The sequence below is a fragment of the Falco naumanni genome, chromosome 8 (genome assembly GCF_017639655.2).
Source record: "Falco naumanni isolate bFalNau1 chromosome 8, bFalNau1.pat, whole genome shotgun sequence".
Lineage (NCBI taxonomy): Eukaryota > Metazoa > Chordata > Aves > Falconiformes > Falconidae > Falco > Falco naumanni.
In genome coordinates, this window is record NC_054061.1 from 55,114,203 (window position 1) to 55,141,905 (window position 27,703).

The window sequence follows — 27,703 nt, forward strand, 5'->3', positions numbered from 1 at the left end:
CTTCCCCATCCCACTGTGTGAGGAGTGAGTGAGCGGCTGCGTGGTGCTTTGATGCTAGCTGGGGTTAAACCACAACAGTACTTTTCAGCCACTCAGAGATCAAAAAAATCAGTTTTCACTTTGCACTGGCACAAAATCCCCAACCCATACCAATAGGTCTCTGTGAAAGATGCTGACTGGGCAAACCCAGTATTTCCTAACAACAGCACAACTTTAGAAAATCCTTAATTCACTACTTCATGGGAGGAAACGGAAAAAGCTAACTGGAATGGCAACAGCCGCCTGGGGAAAGAGCTGCGGGCATGGCAGCCCAGGAAAGGAACTCCAAGCATGTGATCTGGATTTAGGGAAAAATGGGGAAAGAAAAGGAAGACCTTTTGAGGAAAAATGGAGGAGCTCCTCCCTGAGGAGGATGCACACTGATCGGTGGCATCAAACACGTTCAGTGCAGCAGGATGGGAAAGATAAAACTCTTGTGGTGCAGATCATCAGTTCTCAGGTTTCTGGTATGTGATGACTGAAGGAGAGATTTGCTGAGATGGGTGATCCTGCGGGGATGGGACAGATAAGTTGCTTTCCAGCAGGATTCACACGTATATACTCTACAAGCACATAAATACTCTCTCTCAGTATTGCTTTTCCATGCAAACAATACCTCAGGCACGCATGGATATGATCATGTGTCTATGGCATCAACCACAGGATATAGTCTAAACCTTCCAGAAGTCATACTCCACATTTAGCAGGGAAGACTGGCAATTGTTAGCAAATGCTCATTTTCAGTCTACTCACTGAAACAGCCATGCTTTTTCTCAAAGATATAAATAAAAAAAAGAATCTAAAACTTAGCCCACAAAACTGTAATTAAACACACCATTGGGCTTGTCTTTTATTATGATTTAGCACCACTTCTTTCAAAAAAAAAAAAAACAAAACAAAAAAAAAAAACCCACAAAACTAAACAGATTTTTCCTTTTGGACTATACCGTAGATATGAAAACACCCGTTTGGCTGAAACAGCTGATTTTTTTTCTGTGATTTACTGCTTCTTACTTATTCATATCTGGCTGACAATTTATCTAAATGAAATCTATTTAAGACACTTGGTGCTAAAGCCAGAAACCATGCATTACCATACATCTTCAAAATATCTGTGAGTACAAAGACTTCAACATGGGAACGGTGGCTGAGGAAGGGTAATGCATCACCAGATTGCAAGTACAGCTTTTGCCCATTATCTATTGCGCAGCAGAGATGATCTAAATTATCATCTTCCATGAACCTCTGAGGAACGCAGCCCGCAGATGATCAGCTGCAGCAAGTCCATGTGCTTTTGTGAAAACCAGGGGGCTGCTCCTTCAACTTCACTTGGCATTTTGAGGAAAACTACCATGCCTCTGGAAAGCAAACTGGGGTTTTAATTTCAAGACCAGTCTGTGCCAATGTTTGAGGGCTATGCTGCTAAGTCTCGGGGAGGAGCAGAGTAGAAAAAGCAAGGCAAAATGCAAGGGCAGAGAAATGGATGAAGCACTATATTTACAATGAGAACAGCATAAGAGAAGAGAATTGGTAATCTTAACACAAATTAAAGTCAGGAGGACAAAAATGACCTGCCTTTGGTCACAGTAAAGGCCATCAAACCAGTTTCAGAGCCAAGGAAACACATGATTCTTTTCCTGACTCCCTGATGATTATCAGCTCTTTTTTTAAGGGCTATGTATGCTAAGCATGCACTACCTACACACAAAGCGTTTCCATGCTACCTTTCTAATTGGTCTAATCATGCATTTCATTATTAAGGCAATTTCTAATGTCACACATTGCATTAAGCAAGTCTTTCAATTTCTTCCCCACTTTTCTCAGCTAATATAAGGAGAGCAAGGAGGAGGGGGAAAGAAACTGCCTATGTTCAACATTTAATATTTCAATGAGTTGTGTGCAGGCTTTTGAAGTTCACACCTCCCAGAAATATAATGACTTTATTTCATTTTTACTGTGGCTACACGTTAGAAACAATTCTCTAGAGGTGGGTTTCATTGAGACACTGGTTTCCAGCTGGATAGCAGTAATCAGGTGGCTTGGAAATGTCTACTGCCCCAGTAGCTCCCTGCAGCCTGGCTAGCTGTGGTCCCTTGCTTTTAAAGCCCATCAGAGGTAGATGAGTCCCCTGAGTCATGGGGCTGACCATTTCCAGCTTGTAAATTCACTAGAAATACTTCCCTTTCCCTTCCCCTTCTCACAAGCTCCACAGTTACTTATTTTTTTAATGGATTTGCCTGTTCATTTGCTGTCAGCTTCTACTAGTCTTGCGCCAGGACCTTAAATGAGCAGAGAACATTGTCCTGTTGGCTCAGTTCAGTGAATCACTGCAGCTGATGGCTGCTTAATTTAGTTGTGAAAGCAACAGCAACAGGCCTGCTAATCCAGACAAAAATAAATCCCTAGGGCAAAATATCAAGGGTGGAGGGCCTATAACCAGATCTTTCCCACCCTGAAATTGCTTGGGAAGCCCTTCTAAATCCTTGGCAAGCACCTCAAGTAGCACAGGGGCATGTTGCAAAGGCAAGACCAAGAGCAGAGCAGCAGACACCAGCATGCACAAGCGGATACGTCCCTGAGACATCCCAGACCAAATCCCTGCACCAGTGTGCTGGCACCTGCCCAGACAAAAAAGCTCTCTGGATTGCTCTAAGGGGTTTGGTCTCTTCTCCCAGGTAACAAGCAACAGGACAAGAGGAAAGTTGCACCAGGGGAGGTTTAGATTTGATATGAGGAAAAATTCCTTCACCAAAACAGTTGTCAAGCATTGGAACAGGCTGCCCAGAGAAGTGGTTGAGTCCCCATCCCTGGAGGTATTTAAAAGACACGTATCTGTGGTGCTTAGGGACAGGGTTTAGCAATGGACTTGGCAGTGCTGGGTTAATGGTTGGACTCAATGATCTTAAAATGTCTTTTCCAACATAAACAGTTCTATGATTCTATGATTTGTCCTGACTTTATTGTATAGTGGTAACTTACAAGCACGGAAGAAAGCTGAAAACCAGCAAAGTGCTCTTTTGTAATCTTGCTGCCTTGCTAAGGACACTTCACTCTAAGTGATAAAACAAGATCAGTGGTGAAGGTATTTGTAGCCGAAACCAAACAACCATTATCTGACTTTCAGTAACATCCTTGGCATGGCTGTTATGTTTCCTAATACTTTTACAGAGCTCAAAGCAATTTAAACTAAAGATGTTGTTTTAAGCAATTCAACACTAAACGTGTTTTTGCCATCAACAGGAGTCTGTCTGACACCTCATGGTGGCTGTTAAAAAGGTTTGTCCCTGTCTACACTGACCATAAGACGTACTGAACAGCAACTTAATAAGATGAAAAACACTCCTCATTTTAAACTGAAGATAAACACTCACTTCCTGATTGTTAATAGAGCAGGTCCCTTTCCCACTGACCAAAGTCAGAATGGGCCATCAGTGCTGGACAGCAAACTTTTGTTTCAGCCAAGTCTTTGTGAGTCTGCAGCATTCACTTTTGTTCCACAGCCACACAACAGCCACAGCTGTGGATCCTTGCGTCCCTTTCCTTCTCAACACCCTGCAGTACCAATGTAGCACCCCACTGCCAGCCCACAGTGGTGATGCTCTGCAAGCAAAATGATGGGCTTACTTTCCAGTCAGTGCCCTGCCACAGACCAGCGTGCATGCCTGAACACTAGTTAACTGTATCGTCTTGCACTTCTGGAGAACAGCAGAGAGCGAGAGATGGGGAAAGACACAGATTAAATGGCTGAGATCACCACTAGCGACCGCACATTCAGCCCTGTAGACAGCATCAAAGTCCCAGGCAGTGGAGATGCCTCAGCAGGCAGACAAGGCAGGCTAGGAGAGCCCCAAATAGTAATATCTAACAGATAGCCCCCGATGCTGAGCTGGAATAAAATTGTGCACATGCTGTGAAATACAGCAAAAGTTTGCTAGAAGTGTGTAATTGGATAAACTTATTAAATAAGCAGCTTACTTGGAAGATACAAGTGTCTCAAGTGTGTCATGCATGATCCCACAGTGCAGCTCAGGCCACCTACCTCCTCCCTGGCCCTTGGTGCAAAAGCCTTCCCAAATGCTAAGCCTTGCCTAAACACGGATGAATTTAGGTGCTCAGACTGACTGCTCTTTGCCACAGCGTGAGTGACAGCTTACTGAAACTAGGGAGAGAATTAATGTGTTTGAAAGTGCCACAATAATCACAATATATTTACATTTTTCTGACACATTAGTCAAACATTTATCATTTCTTAAAATGTAGCTATGATACTTTGTCTAAACTGTCATGAGTCACAATGTAATTACATGGTAATCATATGGCAATTAATTTATATGATATTCATTTGAAACAGAGAAGAATTAGGCTTGTGATAGCGTGCAAAATTAACAGGCACACTAGACAAGGAATGGAAATCAAGCCCCTGGAAAAAAAAAAAAAAAGTAGGAAAATTAATGTTAAAATCAATGTTTAAACAAATTGCTCCAAGCTTTAGGGAAAAGCTATGAGACTAAACCATGTAATTTTCTGTTTCTGAATTTCTTTGTGAAACCACCTCTCAAAAGTTTTCTTTTTTAACTTCAGTTTAACCCCTTCCATTCACCTTAAAGGATTATTTTAATCTTCCTACAACATATATTTTAACAGTTTCCAAATCAAACTACATAAGGAAAACAAACATGAGGCCAACAGGCTAATGCAAAAGGACCCGTGAGCCTTTCTGTGCCCCATTTTAGGATTTCGGGTCTCCAGATCGCTGTCAGGATGTAGGACAACAGATGCTACAACATGGTGCACACCAGTGGTGCTCACATGTTAATAGAAAATCAGTGGCAATACTGAGCTCTCCATGCTTCAGAGACCTCCAGCTCTGCAATCTCTTTTTCTAATTTATTAAATAACTCCAAGTCAAAGATAGCTGCCTCAGGCACTGAGCTCTGGTCACCAAGCTAAATCCTCTGGTGATGGGAAACTCTGCGAGGGATGGGGCTGGAGGGAAGCAAGGATCATTGGGGCACAATTATAGTAAGGTCTCTGTCCAAAACCTGGGAGACAGGTGATGGACAACAGGGGAGCAAAAGAAACAAAAGCTAAAAGACCAGGAGGGACTCACCAAAAAAGAAGTTCTGAACTTACAGAAGGCTTTTTACAGCAACAGAGAGTAAATAATGAAAAATGAACTATTTCACAGTGAAGAAAATTAAGATGCTGTATGTGGTGAATTTTTCCATTTACAGCTTCTTTTTAAAAAGTCATACTAATTAATGACTTCAGCTGATCTCATTCTTATTCACAAGACAGCCTGTATTTATTTTGCAAAGAAAATGCTTAACTGGAATAGCCTATTGAGGTCTTCCTAACTCATCTTCAGCAGTTGTCTTGGGCAACAGCGCTGTAGTCATATTTAATACGTGCACTGTGTACAGCAACTTTGATGAAAAGGGGAATAAAATTATAAAATTATTGCATTAATTATACATTATACATTTTTGTTCAGTAGCCCTTAGTGCTTTTCAGAATAGCTGGGTCACCTGGAGAAAAACCACACCACAAAGCTTTCCCATTATCATTGTGACAAGGATGCCTCGGACACTGCAAGCAGCTGGTAAGAACGAAAGCCAACATCTAATCAAAAATAAACCCCATAAAGTAGGCGAGGTGGGGTACAGGGGTCACACAGGTGGCTGCAGCATCATCTTCCCAGCAATCCCCTTAGCCTGTGTGGGTCAGAAAACACTCTGAAACCCAAAGCCACCCCAGCCCCCTCAGTTTTGTTGGGATGCTCTTGAAGCACGCCTGGAATGGTGCTTCCTGTGCAGCAGATTAAGGCGACCTGACATAGTGCTGCTATAATTGACCCATCTGCTTCCTCCTCACCTGCTCTCACCCAGTAACAGGGTCTGGCCCAGGAGCTCCCACACACCGGGAAATGGGAAGCACCACGTTTTGGTTGCCTCATTCACTTGGGAGCTCCCTGCGCACCTGAGATAACCTCATCCTACAGGAACATGTTTTCTCTTTCTCACTGCAGGTCAGGCAGCAGCAAATCCTGAACTACTGAAACTGCATGCCAGCGTGGGCTCTGAAAGCATGGAGGTGCAGCCTCCATGGCAAATGAGGTGCCAGGAGTAGCACTGTGTCCCCACTGCTCCTGGCCCCAAGCCCAGTGGCCAGCCAGGTCACCCACCACTGGGCTGTCCTTGGCAAAATCACCAAATGTGTTAGTCTGAACAAAAAACCAAACAAACCTAAACCTTTGTTGTGGAAAGAGCAAAAGAACAGTGGCTGTCATTGCCCTAGGAAACTCCAACCACAAGCACCACCAGAAGATGAGGAACATGGCACAGGATGCCATGTGGAATGGGACACTAACAAAGATATGGGGGTCCCTGTGAAACAGAATTCAGCTGAGGAGTTGCAGCTGCTCAGGGCCTTTCATACGTGTTGACTTACAACTTCTTGGTGCCTCACTTGCACACATGTGAAATGGGACACAAATTGTCTCTGGCTGTCCACCAGCACAGAGCAGAAATGATCTCATTCAGGCCACAGACAAATGACACTCGACAGAGTCCCCTCACTTCTATAACACAACTTCATTGCTGGCTGTCACACTACGGAGGCACTCCCAGGTGGCTCCTCTGCACTACAGTGAGGAAAATGAGTATTTCAAACTCCTGATTCCATTTACTAGCGGCTTTTCTATTTGTGTGGGGTAAATACACCAAGGCTTAGGCAAATAATGAAAAAATAGTAATTACCTAATGAATTCTCTGACTGGTTTGATAAATGCTCTCCAAACAGAGAAGAAAATGGAATCATAAATAATGTACTCCACTGATGGAAACAGTTTTGAATAAACTTGCACACATCTGGCAGTGTTTGCTGAGACAGGTCCAGTATTTCCACAGGCACTGCATCTGCCAGGAACCACCAACATGAGTTTTAGTGTGCAGTGACTTCATCTGATGCAATGCCTGGTGGTTTAGGAGCAAGGTGGAGCTGAGCCACAGGGATCTCCAGATCTAGAGAGGTGAGACAGTGCACCTTATACCATCGACCTCCATGGGTAACGCATGCAGATGTTAAATTGTACCAAGTTTGTGCTCACAGACAGGCAGAGAAAGGCTTCAAGTGGTTTGGCCTTTTCTAAAACCTTTAAGTCCCACCTGATTCAAGCTCAAACACAACAGAGCGCTGCCGTATCCAGGCACAAGCTGGTACCCCTGCACAGCACTGCGCATGCACCTCCTACACTAACACCCAAAGCCTTCTCCAGGCTTTGCAGCAGATCCATCCTTCCCTCCTCGGCACATGCCTGAGGCAGCCGAGTTCACACGAAAAGCTTCAGCTGAACTTTGTGTATGTTTCTTGCTGCCCTCCCTGTCTGCAAAGCTAACCTCAGGGAAGCACACGTTCAGCCTTCACACCATACCTATGTGAGCTGCATATAGAGCAGGCTGGGAAAAGTGTCAGCAAATAAATTATTTATCATATTATTGAGCGAGTTTAGCTTGGATGATCAAAATGAAGAAACCCCCAAATGCTCCGAAATGCTTAACAAGGCAATATTCTTGGATCTACCAGATAAGTACCCCAGTCTCTGCAAGGACTGGACTCTTCTCTGGCATTTCAGGGATTTCAGGTTGGAAATAAATGATGAGCTCTTCCACCTCCCATGCTTTCTGCCACCTTTCCTGTGTGGATGACTTAACAGTGTCAGTTCAGCCTCGCAAGGGCCAGACGCGACACATGCCTTTCTGCCTTCGGGCTTATCTAGCAAAGCAACACCTCTCTGCTGTGCTTTGCAGCTCCCAGCTTCCTCAGTTCTCCGAAAGAAACCATAAAATCGTCTGGAAGCAAAACCAAAATATTGCATTTCCCAGGTTTTCTGGAGAAGGATTCTCAATGCATATATATGTAAAAGAACTCTTAACGTTGCTGACTTGCACAACTCCCCAGAGCTTCGCCACACTGTCTGGCTGTGGGCCAGAAGAAAAGTATTTTCAAGACTTACCAAAACTACATTTATCTTGTTCCTGCTTTACATGCCCAAAACAGTTTTCACAGATGACACAGATGATGGAAAACGCTTTAGTGGACTATAAAATCTGCCATCTCTTCTATGCCTGCTCCAGGCTCCAGTTAAATATGGCTAAAAAGAACTATTTGTACGTAAATAAATTATTCTTCTACGGATATAACTAGTCAATGTGGAAGATCAGATCCAGTTCAATTAATGCCTCCATGACAGTAATGAGAAAAATACTCTTCCATGACCTATTGTAAATCTAAGAGAAAAGGCTCCAGCAGGGACTTGGCAATTTCTAGTCTAATTGTACATAATTAAACAATGTAACAGCACCATTTACAATAATTTCAATGAAGTTCAATGATACACACATTTACTAATTTTATTACAACATCTGTGATCTTCATTTTGTTTCATTTTTTATATTTCTTATGGAGACACGAGCTCTTTCCAGTACAATGAAATCTGACCTCCATTTTTATGAATAACTTGTTTCCATCAAATTTTAACCCAGCAAAGAGAAGGCAGATTTCATAAAATACCATGAAAAAAAAAATCTATCCATATTAGGTTAGAGAAAGTTTTCAAAGAATAAACATATTAGCACAGGGGAAAAGAAAGATCATTTTTTGGTTGACCAAAGTAAATTGAATATTAATCTTGAATGTGGCAAATAACTGTGGCTGGGAAGGGGAAGGAAAAACACACTTGAAAAATGAAGATGCTCATTGCTTTGTAGTTTACCAGAACGTATTACTTAAAACGACTAAAAACAAAACAAAATTAAGAACTTTCAGCTCAAAAAATTAACTTCAATTGTCACAAAGTAACATTTTCTAGTATTTCTGTTGGATGGCGGGGGGAGATTTCTCACTTGAGTCAACCCCAAATGACTTTTCTAATTCTTTCCCAGTTCCGTCACCACACTGAAATTTTAAATATTTGCATGGCTCTGACTTTTACAGAAGTTTGCTTCTATTGGTCAAAAATCCTCCTTTCCCACCCCTCTCGCCCAGGTGACTGCTGACACTACTAGGTCTCTCATTCATAAACCATCATCCATTTACCTCTTTTTCCTTATCGCAAAAGATGTATCATCTGCAGCAGAACAAATACTGAGGAAACATCCTGTCAATGCAACCAGAAAAGCACCCACACACCAAGCTCCGCTCCAGCTTAACAAGTTTAAAACACATCACAGAGATGCCACGAAGCCATAAGCAGAGGTGCTCATGATCATCTCCCCAGAATGTTTTTCCCCAAAGGTGCTGGGCTGGGTACCGCCTCAGCAGCGATTGTCAGCTAACAGCCCTGAAAGGGGACAGTCCCTCGAGGCTCTGGCGCACGTATAAGGAACTCAGTTTTATAACTAAAACAGAATAGTCCATCTGACTTGGTGAATAGGATTCCCCTATTCACTGTAATACCTGGTTGCTGTATAGTGTGTGTGTTTCAGCCTGCATCACTGGCCCTTACAGGTGCTGAAGAAAAGCAGCTGTCTGCTTTCAATTTTACATTGCTCCAGTAGGTAAGTTTTAGAGGTCTCCTGAGGAAGACTTAAAAAAAATAATTAAATAAATAAGGTGGAAATCCCTGAATGAAAACAAGAGGAATTAAATCAGGAATCTCAGAGGCAAGGATAATTATGTGTCTTCTTATATTTCTAGGATGAAAATCTCTGCTGCGTACCCAGAAGAGGAGAAGGAGCAGAGGTCTTAATGTAAGATGACACAACTGTGTGCTAAAGGTTAATGGGTGACTTGGGTGAAAGCCAGAGTAAGATGGGGAGACCTGGATTTCTGTCTCTAAAAAGGCTTTCCAGACCCCAAGCACAGGCAGGAGCAAAGCTGCCTATTATGCAGAGTCAGGTATCAGGTTTGCTGTGATCCCTGGCAAAAAAGTCTCTGTTAGGCCACCCCCATACGCAAACCATGGGGCAATCCAGTAAATGCTCTTCGGCAGGGGGCAAAGGGGCTTCAACTAAGAGCCCCAACACAAGGGATTGTGGTTTGCCCCCCCCCCCCCCCCCCCTTGTATTTCAGAAAACAGCACATCTGTCCTACCTGTCCTACTGTTCATCCTACCAGCCTTCTTGCACAGCTTGCCCAGTTTAGTGCATGTCTTTGAAGACAGCAGACCTCTGGGGAAGAGTATCAAGAGCAAATGGCAATCGGTCTTCGTAAAAATAAAAGCAATAAAGCAAATAAGCAAAACTGCCCACAACAGCAGGCAGCGTTTCCTCCTATCATTACCTCTGTTGGCTGCACTATGCAGATCTTCTACTCACTCTCCTCATCTTGTGAAGCAAGCCAGAAAAATGAGGAGACATTGAAGAGGAGGAAAAAGAAACTGAAGCTAGGAAATAATAGGCAATGAATCTGAAATTTGAAGAACAGGCTTTTTTTTTTTTTTTTTTTTCTTCCCGGTAGTATTGTTCCAAGCAGCATGGGCTTGTAAAAGTCTAATCACTTCCCATCCAGCTCATCAATCACACAAGGGAACTGGCCCCTCGCACAACCCAGTAAGACTCAAATTGGCTCCCACCAATAATAAAAGGTAGAGGAGAAGGACAATCCCTTCAGAGGATTTTTTAATAAATCTTGTCTAGACAGGGAACACGAGAGAAATGGAAAAGATTTCTTGGAAGACTGTGGCCATCCAGTCCCATCCCACTTACATTATTGATACGTGCCTGCTGCAACTGATACTTTGAAGTGAATTTTCATATTTTGATTCTTGTTATTCAGAGTCATCCAAAATTAAACATTAAACTTTAAATATTTAAAAACAGGCTAAGGTAGTAATTGAAGCTGAAGGAAATTGCACGCTGGCACTATTACTGCTGTGTGTGCTTGCCTGGCTGCAAAAATGCCAAAGAGACACTATTGCTACTCCTCTATTTTCAGCAGTTGCTGACATTTTACTGTAATTTATTCTCATTTTCTCCTCTTCTTCTTAAAAATAACAACACCACTACTACTCTAATAATAAACTGACAGCTCTCATGTCCAAAAGATCTTTCAGCAGAGGACAGTTTCTGCCAGCAAAGGGTGCCTAAGCTTGGCACACAGAGTTCTTGCAGAGAATATACTGTATAAAACCCAGCCAGCTGCTCACCACATCACGCTCAGCACTACATTACCCTTTGGCTCCCCAGTCATAAGTTTTCCTTTCAGTAGCCTGTCCTTTCCAATGTAGGGGCCCCAACTGTCAGCCACCAGCAAAAATCCCATTCCAGCCTGTATTTGGTGTATTTTTTGATTGCTTCCTCTTCCACTTTTATCTGTCAGATGTGCTAAAGACTCCCACAAGCCATAAAGTGTTTCTGACATTCATGGCTTTTAGATCCTGGGTTTCAAAGAACCGCTGCAGGTTATGTTGATTAAGCCCAAAGACGTATTTCTAGAAAGCTGTAGCTTAAATAAAAAGGTGTTTTGCTGTCACAGTGATCAGCCAAAACTGTTACTGAACCAGAGCATATGGGAGACGAAAACCATCAGAGAAATGTGTGATGTTCCAGACTGCGAAGATTTGCTCTCTCCAGCAGAGATCAGAGGCAGCAGGAAAGCAGAAGAGGCATTTAGCTCAATTAAACAAATAAACAAATAAAAATAAAGCCTTGTATTGAGCGAGATGATGGCTGATTATCTGCCAGTTAAGGGAGGGCTAAGAAAAATCATTGCCTCTTAAAAGTGCTATCAGACAAGAGCCCTTTTTATTTTGTGAGAGCGCCAGAGGGGCACTCTGAGATGCCTCTGGAGGACAGAGCTGAAGATGTTTATTTAAGGAAACAAGAGAAGCCTTTACTGGGAGCTTTCCTGAGAACCAAGATGAAGGCCTCCTTATTTTGCTTCTAAAGAAGTCCCTGCTAACCAGACACAATGGGATTCATCCTTCTGGCAAATTAACATCCAGTGGATGCTGTCTGCAGCAGATCTGATAAATATTTGCATCCACTATGAATTCGTGGCATGATGCAGCATTAAAATTTCATGGGAGAAAAAAAAAAAAATTGCTTAAGGACCTGTCGGGTTTGGGCTACTCACAGTTGCAGGGATAGTTACAGGCAGCAGACATTGTAAAACTGCCAGTTGCTTCACTTAACAAAATTTCAGCCCTTATTAGACACAGAAAGATATGTAATTCCCTTCCAGAGGTGAGAGTTAAAACCCAGCACTATACGTACAGCACTTCAGCAAGGGCTTCAATAAACAACTACAACTTTAAAAAGAGCAAAATTTAAAACCAGAACCATATCTCACAATCTGAAGGCACATTTGGAGAAAGGTGACCTTTTAGGGGAGGAGCTGAGGTGCAGAAATGCAATCAAAGTTATTTCTCTTTAAACTGAAATCTCAGGGAGTGTGTGAACTCTATTCAGAGTCATTTAAATAAATAGGAATTTTATAACTCCTGGCTGTGGGCTTAGCTGGCTCTGACGTGTTTGTGCAAGTGTGTGCAGATTACTTTATTTGAAATGGTTTCCATTCAGTGTTGATCTTTTCACATTCATATTGTCAGGCCGATCGAGCCGAGGACACCAGCCTCAGCACTAATGAGTCTGCTCTGCACCTCCACCTCCCAACACGGGGCCATAAGAAACCACCCCTTCAATGTTACCCTCTCCCACCACTCTGCCTAAGGAGAAACAGAAAGCTTCCTAACACCGGTTGCCCCAAATGCCACCTGAAAAATCCTTTTTTCTGAAAATAAATATACCCACGAGTAGTTTTCTCCTTCCTGGTGCACAAAAGCATACAGGCATCAGCAACAAATCTACAAGAGGGATCTCTACTGCACAAATGAGCTATATCGCACTGCTGCGATGGAAATCTAACAAGAATAAGAAACAATATCAAAAACATCACAGCAGGTGCAAAACAGTTAGACGAAAGGGGATTTTTCCTGCCTTAAGTCGTTCCCTCTGCATCCAGCCCTTGGGGTGTGGGTGCCTGTGCCACAGGACACAACACGCCCCCCCCGATAGAAGACAGACCCCTCATGCCAGCTCCCAGCACATCTCCTTGCTCCCCACAGCACCTCTGGGTTTCCTCACACACTCTTCCCAAGCAACATGCTGCTAACGGAAGCTGGAAAAGGAAAAGGTGAGCAAAAGTACCCAGAGCCGAGTACACAGGAAAGCATTCGCTCACACCAGGAACCACACACTTCAAACCTCTGCGTACTGAAAACATGATAGAGGTAAGTGACATAAACCCTGTCTTTCCCACTGACACTGAATGAGCGTTTCACTCCACCCCAGGTACGCTAGAGCACACAACAAGCATAGGAGGGTGAATGCTCGCAACAGGAAGAACTGGGGAACTTTTTGATGCTAAGTGGCACAGGATACCGGCATCGCTACAATCTGTTAGGGGAAAACCATACTTACTAATTACCTCTTCTATTAAATATAAACACCACATTTCAGTCAAACATCAGGATTACAAAGTCAAAGCAAAATGGTATTCTAATGTTTCACCAAAATCTGGGGTTTTTTAATACTTCCAGCCAGCTCTGTTTAGCCCTACACTGCTCAGCCACACATCCACCAACACAAGCTGAATCGATCCCAAAGCAGGCAATGGCAGGGCTGCTGTGAAAGATGCAAACATATTGATATTGGTATAGATTTCCACATGCTGGACATACTGTGCCCAAGGAAATGAAGGCTTGCCTACTAGGAACACCTGCAGCAATGCCAGTATTCTATGATTTTTGGAATTAGCTGCTTCATCAGCATAGTCTAGATGTGATCAGGCTGAGCACACACCAGATCAAGTCACAAGGTGAGAGGTCTTCATTGCAAATGAAGCAAAATTGCTAAATTTCACTGGCCAGTAACAGAATTTTTTCATCAAAAGGCTCTAATGACATCAACGAAAAGATCATGAGAAAACACTTGCTTTACAATGACTGGTTTTCCTTGCACACAACACACAATGCTACCCAACAAGGTCTAACAATATGTATTTGATTTTACATTTGATCGGTTTCAGTGATTTCGGTGTCGCCCAGCCGGGGATACTTATAGGCAGTGTGAGAAAAAAATGCCCTTTTAACTGCATTTTATTCTTGTATATGCATTGTTCTGCTAAAATAATTTATTGTATCCTAATAAAATGAGCACAACTCGCTCCAGGAATGAATGAATACTCACTCCCCGGTGATGGGTATTTATGTGCAGGGACAGAGGGTCTGTAATGGAAGATCTATCATCAGCGCCTGTACCCATTTTATCTTCATTTCACATGATACAAGGAAACTGAGTGTTGTTTTGGGGGTATAATTGATCTATAGCTGAAACAAATCAGCTCTGCAGCTAAGTGAGGAGATGAAGTAGTGGATAATCTGTAGTTTAAAACCAGCTGTTCTGCTGAGATCAAATGATTACTTTGGCACTGAAATGATTAGCTGACAAGGGAGTACGTTTCTGCATCCGCTGTCATTACTGCGACCGCTGCCGTAACCTCCGGCCACGCTGATGCCGGGCACTAGAGCTAATTGACAGCACGGCTGGGATCAGCTCTCGGTTTGCTAAATTGATGGACCTCACCTGGCCTCAATTACAAATATAAGCATTTTCAGGAAACAAATAGGCAGAGGAGGCGGGGAAGGAGATTACCCAGCTGCTGGTCAGATAACTGTGACTGCAACAAATGCCAGCAAAACGTTTTAGGTTTAAGCTGTGCAGCTGTCTCCACTCTCTACAGTAGTTTCAACACAGCATAAATATTTGCAAATATTTTCCTCTTATTTCTCCCTGCTTGCACACCTCCTAAGATTATTGAGAACTGAAATTCACCCCATCTCTTTCTGTAGTGCCTTTCCCCAGCGATTCCCGCAACAGCCGATTTTATTAGGTTTCCCTGTTTTAGGCAAGGTAAGGCAAAGTACCACCTGCTCATGAGAACATCACATGAATGGTACAGAAATGCAGGGAGGACACAGGTTTGCAGTTTACTTTTCTTTTTCCTTAATCATCCTATGTGTTTTCAACTACAAGAGCATTTTTTTTTAAAGAAACTGAAGATAACTGAGGTTGCACAGTGGCTGAAACACAAATATGCCCACAAAACCAGGCTGCAGAGACTGGCTGCCACAGCAGCAGGGATGTTCCGCCTTGAGCTAGCTGGCTTGGAGAGCAGGAGGGTAACCCATCTGCAGAGTGCGCTTCCTTTCTTTTTCCTTCTACCCAAAAAATCACCGGACTGCAAAGAAATTAAAAATGGTATTTAAAAAATGGCAATAATCTATAAGACCTATTAAGTTAGGTTGTCCACACCTGTGTCAAAGCAAAATAGCTCCTTACAACAGATATCTTTCCTTCTAATTGATCACTGAGTGGGTTTGAGAGGAATCCAGTAACAGGCTCTGCTTCCTGAAGAGGTTACTCCACACTTTTTGCAGAGACAGCCATTAATTCCCTGATATTCATTATGGATTTTCCTTTCTTAGGCCTTCACTCTGCACCATAACTTTTGAAGGATGAACTGTCGTGATTATACCTCATATTATCCCTGAGGTATGTATTACACAGGGTTGTTGCTTTTGATTTACAGCAGCAATATGACACGCGGCTCACCATCCCTTTCACTCTCCCCCTTTCTGGAGAGGAAGCCAATACGTATGGAAGTTGGGGGGTTGTTTTCAGAAGCCCCCTTCCAAATTCAAAGCAGGAGGGGTCTTTCTATGTATAAACCAGCAATGTTGGTACGAAAAGAATCTAAAGCAATGATGTTCCATAGCTCAAGCTTTCCCATTTGGAGGTAGCAATATACCTGCAGGTAGCCATGGGCGTCAGTGGGCTTCCTTGTTGTTTTGCAGGTTGTCCCCTGCAGTAAGACGCAGATACTTCTACCATCACCGTGATTATCCAGAATTATAAAACAATTTATAATGTTTTACAGCTTCTTTGCTGGCACTAGGTTCTGAATCAATCCCAAAACATGAAAAATCAGAATGCATGGTGACATCAAGCTCTGACCACTATTCAAGGTCTCAGATCACTTGGCTTAGCCCCTTGCATCTTTTTCAAACTGAATGGCATTTATTTTGAGGGTCTTGTCTCCATCTTGGGCTCATTAAGGTTGTTTTCTTAAAGCATGAGGATAAACTCTCTTACAAAACATATTTTTGGTACAACCTCTCTCTCTCCAGTGAGCAAGAATCAAGCTATCACTATTATTTTTCCCCACAAAACAGCATAAGTTTGTCAAAATTGGCATGGTATTTCTACTTTGCCTTTTGACATTTTCAACTTTATTATGTTCAGACAGTACCTCAAAGCACTTCATTCTTCCTCTCTGGTAGAACTAATGACCACAAAAGGAGGAAAAGGAACACTATGCACTATTCAATACAGCATGCAGACACTATTACCCTTCTACTTCAAACACAAGTACTAGAAGTTGACGAGACCAGCTGCACTCAGCCACCTGCAGAAGTAGAGACTTGAACTAGATCCTTGCTGCTTTAACCAAAACCTCCCAATTCCACCTTTCCATGATGATGTTTGACACCAGGGACACCTCACCTGAGAAGTAAGCGGTACTTGATTTCATACCCTTTGGGGATCAGCACTCACAGCCAACTTGCACTGTGTACAGAAACACACACCACACATGGTTAACCGAGATATTCCTGTTCATCAGCTTGGGCAAACTCATCCTCAACCCCAGAACAATACATCCACTACCACCCCCCTGGCCAGCTCCAGTCTCCCTGGCTCTTCAGGCCAGCCCCACATGACAGAGCACCTTTTGCTAGGACACATGTTTGTGAATGCTCCCTTGATATGTATTTTTGAGGCAGATGCTCAGGAAGGCCAACTTCTCCCTCCATCCCAGCCTTCCCGGGCACCTACACAGGATGCCTGCATGACACATGAGGGGCCGTAATTAGATGGCCCGGTGCTAGTATCAAGTTTGGGGTGGGAATGTTGCTGAATGCTGCAATCTGCACAACTCTGCTGACATTTCTGAACTATAAAAGCCCTCCGGCAGGCATCTACAGAGGAAACCTTTAAAATTGATCCAGTTTAGCACAAAAACTGTTGGTTAAGCCTCCATCCATCCCTCTGCTCCTCCACCCCTTGACACAGCTTACAGCAAAAGACTTTGCTTTCCCTTTCATATGGCTTTTAACAGCAATTCAAGCCCATTGATCCAGGACTCTGAGTCAGTGTGTTACAATGCAAGATTATTCAGCTCTCTGACAGTTGGCTTGTTTAATTTCATTTTATTCCATAGCAAAATGGGATTGGAGGGAGGGAGGGCTAGACCAAAAATTGGCAATGTATTGCCTAAATGCTCAGGAAAATAGAAAAATGTCACTCAAAATATAAAATAGTTCCACTGGGCACAGGCTGCTATACCACAATTACATACGTATCTATATACCTATCTATACCTCATCTGTGCCTCCTGATTTCAATCTCTATTCCATGGAAGATTTGAGAGGGCGGGTGGACAAAGAGAAGAATAAATAATGCTTAATGACATCTGAGCAAAGCTTGTCAGGGAACAGCGTGAAACCGTGGAGTTTATGCCATCTCCTAGCCGGGGCTAAGACTAGGCTGGAATACTCATTACATTCACCATTTACACCAAAAAACCTTTCTTTCTATGGCTGGAATAAAACTACTCATTTGCTTTATAACCGAATAAATCTATTTATAATTTAAAAGGGTTCGCAACTAGGGTTTTTTTTCTGTTGGTTAGTTTAACTTTACTTCAATGTTTGCTTTAGTCCAGCTTCAATTAGGCCAGCATTTCCAATTGCATCAGTAGAGGAGAGGTTTACATTTACAAGAGTAAGATCATTAACAGCATAAGGTGGTTGAAAGGGAGGGCGTAATTGGTTTCACTTGCCTAGAGGGAAGATCAGCTTCTAAGAGACACACACCTAATTAAGAAGGTTTGCACTGTTTTATTTTTAATAATGTCCTCCCCTCCACTATCAGCGTTTTTATAGTATGCATCACAGCAGCTTCTGGGTCCTGGCTTAGCCACAGATATTTTGTGGACACGCAGCAGCTGACAGTATCAGACCCCTTCACGGACAGACAGAAGGAAGAGTCTGATGAGACACTAAACAACAGGAAAAGAAATTAATTAATAGTCTGTATTTGAAAAGGAAAAAAAAAAAAAGTCTAGACAGAGCCAGGAATCTCAAAAGCTGCTTTTGTTCATTTTAAAAATTCGACTCCTGATATGTATTTTCATTGGTGGCTGTGATTCAGGGTGCCAGTACCAGTTGGGAAGCACAACCAGTTTGTCAGACACTTGGCTGGCCATGCGTAGTCAAAGGTGGGCCACACAGTGGACAAGTGAAGCAACACTGCTGACCCAGAAGCCACCCCAGACTGACAAGCCAGCACAGGGAAGGAGGTTTACCATGCACCTCAAAGATCCCCAGCAGGTATTGTCCAAGGAGTAACGTGCCTCCACCAGCACGCGTTGATCATGAAGGTAAGTGCCCCTGGGTCAGTATGTACCCCAAATACCACCCATATAGCAGGCTGTTAGGAAGGGAACAAGATCTGTATTAGAGAGGAGGAGGAGGAGGAGGAGGCGGAGGCGGAGAAAGGTCTTCTTAGCTATTGCTGATGCTACACAACCAAGTGCAGGAACACATCTATTTTGCAGACCACTCAAGAGTTTAAGCGAAGAGCCCCCAGACTTGTCCATGACATTCCCAGGGTGACAGTAGACTTTGCCTACTCTTCCAAGTGCTTTTCCCTACAATAACATTCTCCACATGCTACCCAGGCCGAACTCTGACAGCCAGAACCCATCCACCACGTTACCTCTGCCAAAACTGGAAAGCATTACACCTAGAGCAGCAAACTCCACGTCCTGTGCATGTTTTTGGTATTAGGGCCTCTTGCACCTCCTAATCTCCCAGCAATGAGCCTGGGAAGTGGGCAGCAATACTGTCAAATGGCAAACATCACTTGCAGCCATGGCTGGCATCCCGTCGCAAGTGGGAGTGCTCCCCATGCTGTGCCTCCCATGCCCACCTGGGCTTGCAGGCTCCCCTGCAGCACCCAAAAGCTGCCACAGGGGCTTATGTTCAGCATAACCAGCAAGGACAGACCCCTGCCTCCCATCGCGAGGAGGACCGGTGCAGCCCCTGGCCATGGAGGAACCACCCCATACCACCTCTCCAGTACTCTGCCTAACAAAGGGCAGCTTTGCTGCAACCATGAAAACAGGATAGAAAATGGAAAGGTTATTACTGATCTTGAGCATGTGCATGGGTCTGGGTGACTCTGAATTATTTAAGTCAGGCTTCTTTTATCTCTTTCCTGCTCCAGAGTTGCTACCGCTGCCACGCACATGAATCAGACAGGTTTGCCAGGCAGCTGGAGGTGGGGTGCATCCCATACAATAGGAGCTGAAAGGGAAATGCTAAAAGACAATTTAAAGAGACTCCTTGATCACCCTGGACTTCAAATCTTTGCTTCTCATCTCTATGTGTGAAGGATGCACCCCTCCAACTGAAAGGGACACAGGCAAAGGCTGCAGGAGAGCTGGGGAAGCTCTTGGTCACTGCCAACCCTGAGAAGGCAGAAGTGAAGCCCCATGCTGGGATCCATCCCCACATCCTCCCAGAGCCCTGGCAGGGGAGCCTCTCTGAACTCCCCATACACGAGTGCATGTGTGTCACCAAAGGGCCTATTGACCCACCTATCAGTCACTACATATGGATAATGGCAGGTGGTTTATACAGCAAATCGACCACAGAGGTGTGGTCACGAGGGCATGTAGCCACTAGTGCTCCATCAGCTTCAGCAGCATTCCCGAGAGCAGCCCCACAGCAGGCCAGGATGGGAGGAGCAGCCCAGTACCATGCCCAGGAGGCCCAGGCTTCCCTGGGAAAAGGGCATCATCTGCAGCCCTCCTCCATCATAACCTCGCAAACAAAAATGCTTCCTGGGGGGCTACACAGCACCTGGCACAACCAGACGCAAAGGGCCACTTTACCGCCCACCGCACGCAACGCTCCTCCTAAACACAAGTGGTTATTTCAAGCTATACCTTTCATACAAAACCACCAAAACCTAATTGCTAAATCAACGGAGCAACAGGTAACATACATATATTTGGTTATGGCTTGGCAAACCCAGCTCGAAGATTAATTGTATATTAATCGTCTTCTGTATTTGTTTTGCAGAGGCTAAAAATTCAGTTCAAGCAGAAAAGTACCAGCTTACAGAGTCTTAAAGTTTCTCTGTTGAAAGCAAAGCCCAAATTCCATTGCTGAGCTGGTCTGGGCTGCTCCTTGGTGTTGCATTGCTGGTAGGAAAAGGAGGGGTGGGCAAAGAGAGGCTGTGCAAGTGGGTTTTTCAGTTTATTTTAGGGAGAGGAGGTTGGTGGTGTGTACAAAAGGGAAAGGAGCCTCCTAGCCGTTATCCTGCCTGTTGCAATGCCCAGGACAGCTATAAAAATAAAAGAATAGGGCTGTGAGGAGTATAAAACCCGAGCCAAAATCTGGCTGTGGGGAACTAGCAAAAGCATTAGCTGCTTGGAGAGATGAAGCTACCGGGTTTGTAAACAACGTTAAAAAAAGGCTCTGAAAAAGCTGTGTGGTGAGCAAGGCTGTCACAGCAGGGCAAGGAGGACATAGAAGGTGGGGACAGGGCTTGGGGTCTGGTGGGAGGGAGCGGCGACCGCAGTGCAGGGGCAGCCCAGTGGGCGCAGGGCAGCTGTCAGCCACCCAGGATTATTGGTGTCCCCGAGCACACAAGTGTGGCCAGGCACAACGGGGAAATCTTGGCAGAAAGGCGGGTAGCGAGGCAGGTGGGAGGCTGGTGGCTGTGCAGGCAGCTTTGTGGGGGGGAAGGAAGGTGAAGGGGAGGTGTGAGCAGGGTCCCCGTGCTGCCACATTGCATCTAGCAGAGGAGATGTGCTTGCAGCAGCTAGAGGCTTAAACCAAAGAGACCTCGTACTAATTGAGTGGTACCATGTCGCGTATACACCAAAATGGATTGAAACCTGATGGGCTGTTGAAAAGGTGCTTCTGAACGACTGAGGAAAGGAGGTACAGGGGCTGCTAAGGGCGGTCTGTGGAGCTACAGTGACATACCTGCACTACAGACACCTGGCTGGGACAGCACGGGAAAGCAGACACTGCAGAGACACGGATGGTCTCCCATCAGTGTAACGTGACGGGGATAAGCAACCGAAGCACAAAAATAATGTAACAGTTTGAACACACTTAACCAGGAAGCAGTGGATGCATTTGACCTGTTAGCTGGGAGGCTCTGGGAGTGGTGGGGTCAGGATGGGGCTGTGCATAACGGCCTACGTGGCACGTGATATTTGTCTTCAATAGCAAGGACCAGGCACAAGCCACCCAGGTGCTGTCCCGTACATCAAGAGATTAGAGCAACGGGAACACCGATTACCGTAACAGTGCCTGGCACTCAGCTGCTCACCGGGGCCTTCACTACCTGCACCTGAACACGATACAGGTCTGGAAGACCTTGCAAATCTATGCTACTCCTTACCTTAGCGATCAATATTCCCTGGCCATTCTGAGACCAGATTAAACCGCTGGGATTATTTTAAGCTACTGTTTCTGCAAAAACAGTTAAGAAATGACAGAAGAAGCTGTCCCCCTGAGGAAAGCTGTATCACACATGCTTTCTGCAGTTAACCGCTCCTCCGACTCCACCCCCTTCATTTGGGATCCAACTTTAAACACGGCTCGGGTTCATCCAGCACAGTTGGCGGCTGATCACAGCCAGCATAAAACATTTTGTCCATGCCAGAAGCATGGCCTGGCATGCCACTGGGCCCTTGTAACCCACCCAGCACAGCAGTTGTGTTTATTGCTGTGTGCACAGGATGCCCTAGCCAGGTTCACACAGCAAGCTGGAAGTGTCCTCTTTCCACCTGGATTTGTGAGGCACGCACAGCCCTGCCTCTTATGCTGCTACTGGCATACCATTTGGCCCTTTATTCTTCATTTTCTAACGGGTAAGGTCCTGGGAGGGCAATTATAAATACATAAATATATGTATTTGATTTCCAGGTTTGTAATTACCTGGAGGCCACTTTGCCTTTTGCTAGCCAAGGACAAAACACATGCTGGCAAGGCTCTCCTGATGCAACTCACTGTGAGACAAATGCTACAGGGCAGCTTTACCCAGTGCACACACACACACACACACCCACCCACATCCCTATGCTGGTGTAGGGTCAGACTGAAACGCTTTCCAAGCAAATCTGATGAAAATTCCCCTCCACATAGGCATAGCCACCCTGTAAGCCTGTCTTTTTGGGGACTCCTGACAGGCACTACACTCCACATCCCACTCTCTTTCTGCTGAGCTGGGATCTTTTTGAAGCCTGTCAACTAGGAATTAAGATACCATTTTTCTGCAGAAAAGAATTCAGAGCTGTGCTGCCAGACCTTCAGGAGCCATACATATCATTACAGTGATCTGCTGAGGGAACTGGACAAGGCAACACCCTCTTGTCTCTATGCTTCCCTTCCTGACACATCTGTTCAGACTGCAGGGTCTCTTCATGCCCACATCTCTGCTGAACTCTGCCTGTTTTGCTATAAAGGACCAAAAAGCTTTAAAAATATTATATAAAAATAGATTACTTTTTTTTTTTTTTTTTTTTTTTTAAAAACCTGAAGCAGCTCTGAATGCCAAGGGGCCAGGCGGCACAGTTCGCAACCAACTGTTCCCGTGGATGTTCTGTCAGTCCTCCCCCCTCAGAGGGGTCTGTATGACCCAAACTTCCTCCAAGGCTCTAACACAACCAGAAGCAAAAATATATAAAGCCCAAACATACAAATTCCATTTGCCACAAAGTCTAAATGTGATTGTAAGGAAAGTGTTAAGTATGGGCTGGTGCACGTTTCCATATGCTGACAAAGGGAAGATGGGGCTATACATTTTTGCATTAACTGCAGCAGTTGTAAAGCTGTCCCCCACAAAACCCCTGCCCTGTTAAATGGCAGGTAGATAGCTGCCAGTGTAGCTGTGGCTGAGGGTGCTACAGAGGCATACCATAGAGGTAAATGGAAAAAGATTTTATAAAGCCGTGGTAGATCATTTTAGAAGGCTGTTGATTGCAGTTAGAAATAAGTTTCATAATCATTCGGGAGAGTTATTGCACAGAATTTTGGTCATGTCTTCAAAAATAAATAACCTGAATTGGTTAAATAAAATCCAGGCACCAGAAGACAATTTACTGACTGTGAATTGCTAAAAGCCTGGGGATTAGTCAAAGATAACTCCCGTTTACCAAATGTGTTTAAGAGAATAAGAGTGCTTCTAGAAGATTGTTTTGTGGTATACTAATTGTGTATTTTATTTCGAAAATTGAATATGGAGATGCTATTAAGAAATCCACAATTGTCCACAATACAAACTGTCAGCTTTGCCAAGTGAAACTAAAATAGGTTCCTGCTTCTGAAACCAGTCATTTGCAATACGAACCAGTGCATGGTCTGAGCTCTTCTCAGGATTTTTTTTCCTGAAATCCAAAGCAGGGAAATAAATCTCAGCTGTAGCCTTGATGAGACTCAAGACATGTACCAGCTCAACCAGCTTACCTAGTTTCATGGATCAAGTGCTAGCACAAAAGCCTGGCCTATGCAGTTAGTTGAAGGATGCCAGTGGGTTGGGAAGCAGTGGGAGATAGAGCCCAGTCTCTTCCCACTGTCACTGCTGATGCGCTGGGTAAGCCTCAACCTGCAAGGGGGACAAGGGAGCTCTCGCGGGCCTGTTTTCCACCCAGTTATTTGTCCTGCCCAGTTGAATCATGGTCTTGGAAACAGTAACTGCCTTTTGCTACTGTAGCACCTACACCAGTGAAGCGCCTGCCTTGCCCTCCACAGAGAGATGCTACTCCAGCAGCAATGTGCTGCATTCAGCTAAGCCTCATTTCATTGCCAAAGCTTGTGGTGGTGGGACTCCAAAGACTGAATTACCCCAGTGTACATTTTATGCAGGTAGGTTGAGTCTCAGACGAAAACCAAAGAAAACCAGCCCGCTGTCAGAAACTTCTTGCCGTTCCCAGCACTCAGGCTTAGATCTGTTTCCTCCCACCAAGTGTTCTTTTCCTCCATCAGGACTCCCATTGCGGCTCTGGTGCAGGGAAGCACCGGGCAGCTGGAACAGAGCTGATGGACCTGAAGGGTAGCACATCCAGAGTGCAACTTCATATTGCAATTGCTCACCCTTGTTTCGGCCACCCACAACACCCAACAATACCAAGACTACAGCACAACCAGAAGCAAAAATAAAATACATAAAATGAAAACAGAAGATGTGTACTCCTGTTCTGCATACAGAAGAACGCTAGGAAAAAAAACCACTGGTATGTGCAATCCCTTCTTACAAAAATGAAGCTGCTCGTGATCTCAAAGCCATGCAATTGCTTGCAGGCCCAGAAGTTTAAGTGGTTGAGCACTTCATTCAGGTGACACACAGCCCTATTTAGTCTTAATCAGCAGATATCCAAGAGAGCTAACTCATAGACATAAAGCAAATCTACTTAGGGAATAAATGTCTAAATAAATATGAGAGATGAGATGCTGATCTTTTAATGTTCCTCTGCAGGGTAAATGAAATTATGGGGTTTTTTCACTTCAATTCATTTATGGTATTCGTTTATTGTTGCATGATAAAAAGGCTCAGCATGCCTAGCTCACTAGGTCTTCCCTCTGTCCTGGAGTGGGAGGCTGCCCAGCTAAGCTGAGCACTAACAAGAAGGCAGGCGGGCACACAAAGCAACGGTACTCATTAGCTGGAAATACAGATAACCCAGGGGTGCGTCAACTACCTACCTGAAATCTATTTGGCAGAGGAAGGGGGCAGTTATTGCACAGAGACTAAGGAAAACTGGAGCAGGCTGGAGGAGCATCATCTTGCATGACAAGTTCACCACATTTAAATCTGAGAGAGACAAACATCCTTCCTTTTAGCTGTCTCCCATCTGCCACCTTCATTTGGCCACTAAAACCATTTTTAAAGTGATAAAACAAGTGATACTGTCTAACTAATGAATGTCAAATTATCGGCATAAATATGCCAACATTTATTTATTTGCTTCCCCAAGAACATGTTCTCCTCTGCTTGGTCTTCTATTTTAGTGACTACAATTTGTCATATTAACTAGACTTCCAGTTTGCTGGGGTTTGTTTTCAGTTCTGGCTTTTGATAAGACAACTGTGAGAGGGCAGACACAGGTAAAAGAAGTAATAAAACCAATAAAAAAGCAATAGTGGCTGTCACCAAAAAGCACAAGCGACCAAACCACCTTCAATTACTATGCAGGGTCCTTCTTCCTTGCTCTCATTTGCCGATGTTACTGCCTACTTTCCACCAATATTTTACTCTGCTTATGGCCACTCTCCACAAGGAACGTTAATTCCCTAATTTCCAAATAATTTGCTTTCCTTACCTACCAGCAAGCAGCATAAGAAGGAAGGAAAGTCAAAGCAGGAGAACCATCTGTGATGAATTCAAGCCACGCACAACGGCCCAGTCAGGGGTTTCAGGAGGCATCTGAAACTCCAGCGATGCCTGGAATCAGTGCGAGGATCCTGCCCTCACAGGGGGTATCTATCTGCTGCCTGTCTAACACGGTGGGAAACATTAGTCCAGCTGCACCAAGGCTATATCTATTTCAGAGCACAAGCATATGTGTTCTCCCCACCTGTCACAACTGTGAAATGTATTGATAGCATTTACTTCCTAGGCATTCGTCGCTCAAATTAACAGGCAACCTGTTAGCCTGAGCAATTAGCACCCCAAACTTTACTCCAAACGTATCTGGTAGCTGAATTTTGCTTGCAGATATTTTAGCAGCCTGATTTAGGCTTTGAGTAAATATAGGCCTGCGTATAGAGTGGAAATCCTGTGAAATCCCCGACAAATTTAATGTGAAGCAAAGGTAAACATGCTGTTGGAGCATCAGCTTTGCCTTTGTTAGAACCAGTAAAGGAAAGTTCACATTTTTACAAACTGAAATTGAGCACTAGGTTCACCCAAGACCCAGCAAACTGAATGACTGAGTGTAACACAACCTGCTGGGGCTGAGTCCTGCCACCCTCTTCCTGCTGCCAGCTTTAAACTTCACCACTCCTGCTACGTGCTTTTTATGAAAATGCCAGTTACATACAGACACGAATCTTGAAACATGACCTCAGCACTTGCGGAAGCATACGTGAGCAATACCATAAGATACAAGCAGTGTAAACCTTTATCTGTGTCACGGCTTGACTTCTGGTATTGGAGAGCATGATCAGCACAGGCTGCAACCCCACTGCCACAGGCTGCCTTTTCTACTGTGGTACTCATACCTACATACCAGTTTCTTCCATGTTGCAGCCACATCATCTGCAGCACCCTCAAACGCCCTCCTGAGTGCACTGGATCGCTCCTTTACTCAGATATTTCTTCAAACATAATGGGTTTTGAAATGCCAAGTAACAATGAGCTTCAATTCTTCTAATTCAGCACCTCTCCTTCCTCGTGGTTGCTAGCACATTAACAGAGAACATACAAACCACACTGAAATGTTCCTTCACAAACCCAAAAGCGCAATATTTACTCAAAATTGGATGTAAGGAGGGCCAAGGGAGCACACAACCCAGGCTCCACAGTGGCAGGACAGCCTTCATCTATCACAAACTTCCCCTGCATGCTGGAGATTCAATTAGGCTTGTAACTCCAGGCTCATACACAAAGCGGGGTTTATGCACATTCAGCAATCACGCTTTTCTTTTCCTTTTTCTTAAATGCTCCACCAATACTGCCAGAGTTCTTCTCTTTCTTAGTCTATCAATCAGTCCATATACAGCATTTTGTTAGGTTTAGCTTCTCCAAGGCTCCAGTGCTTATCCACATGATTCTCTGACCTCCCTATACCCTGCCTTACCTGCTCCATACCTGCTGGCAACACACGGTGAGACAGACCTGCAAGGTGTCACCTTTCTGCACAGTGACATGGCTTTCTCCCCCGAGTCCAGGATAAATCTAAATGACACTTACTCAGAGCATCTGTCACAGCAATGACATTGCTCTTGTTCTCTGCCCATCTGTGGCATTTTATTATCCTCTTATGTTGCAGTGAAGCTGGTGGGAGAGATACTTGCCCCTCTCCAGCTCAGCACCTGCTACTCTCTTAAACACAGAAGATGGAGGGAAAGAAAAAAGAAGATCGCTTACCCGCAGGAAGGAGAGGTCTCGGTTGTGCTCAATGCTGGTGATTTCCAGGTTGCCCATAACTACCTCGCAGTTCTCATAGTACTTGCGCAGGGCCCGATACTGCTGCTCCAGGTCAGAGAGGGAGCTCAGCTTGTTCTCGGTGCCAGCACACACTGCAAGAAACCACAGAACAAACTATTAGGATATGTGTGAAAGAGGGGCAGAGGAGCAGAGAAGGAAAAGTTTGTATACAGGGATGCAGGTAATTGTAACAAAAACCATATTCACAGTTTGGGTTCTGGGGGGAAAAAAAACCAACCAGCAAAACCAAAAAAACCCACCAACCAAACCAAAACCCACAGCACAAGTTACTTGGATACCAGCAGTAGAGATAGGAAAGTACGAATATGGTCCATGATTGTTTCAGCAACTTAAACGCATTTCACCAAATG

At 44.4% G+C, this 27,703-nt stretch overlaps 1 protein-coding gene across 2 annotated transcripts in view; it reads right to left on the reverse strand.

The window, feature by feature from the left end:
• ERBB4 (erb-b2 receptor tyrosine kinase 4) overlaps positions 1 to 27,426 on the reverse strand; it is a 399,492-nt gene extending 372,066 nt beyond the window's left edge. Inside the window, exon 1 of one of the 2 annotated variants that reach the window (XM_040604703.1) lies at positions 27,273 to 27,426. In XM_040604703.1, coding sequence (XP_040460637.1) covers positions 27,273 to 27,329 — 57 coding nt within the window. In that variant the 5' untranslated portion in view covers positions 27,330 to 27,426. The remainder of the gene's footprint in view (positions 1 to 27,272) is intronic. The other variant, XM_040604704.1, reaches the window with a different exon arrangement.
• Positions 27,427 to 27,703: the final 277 nt, after the last annotated feature.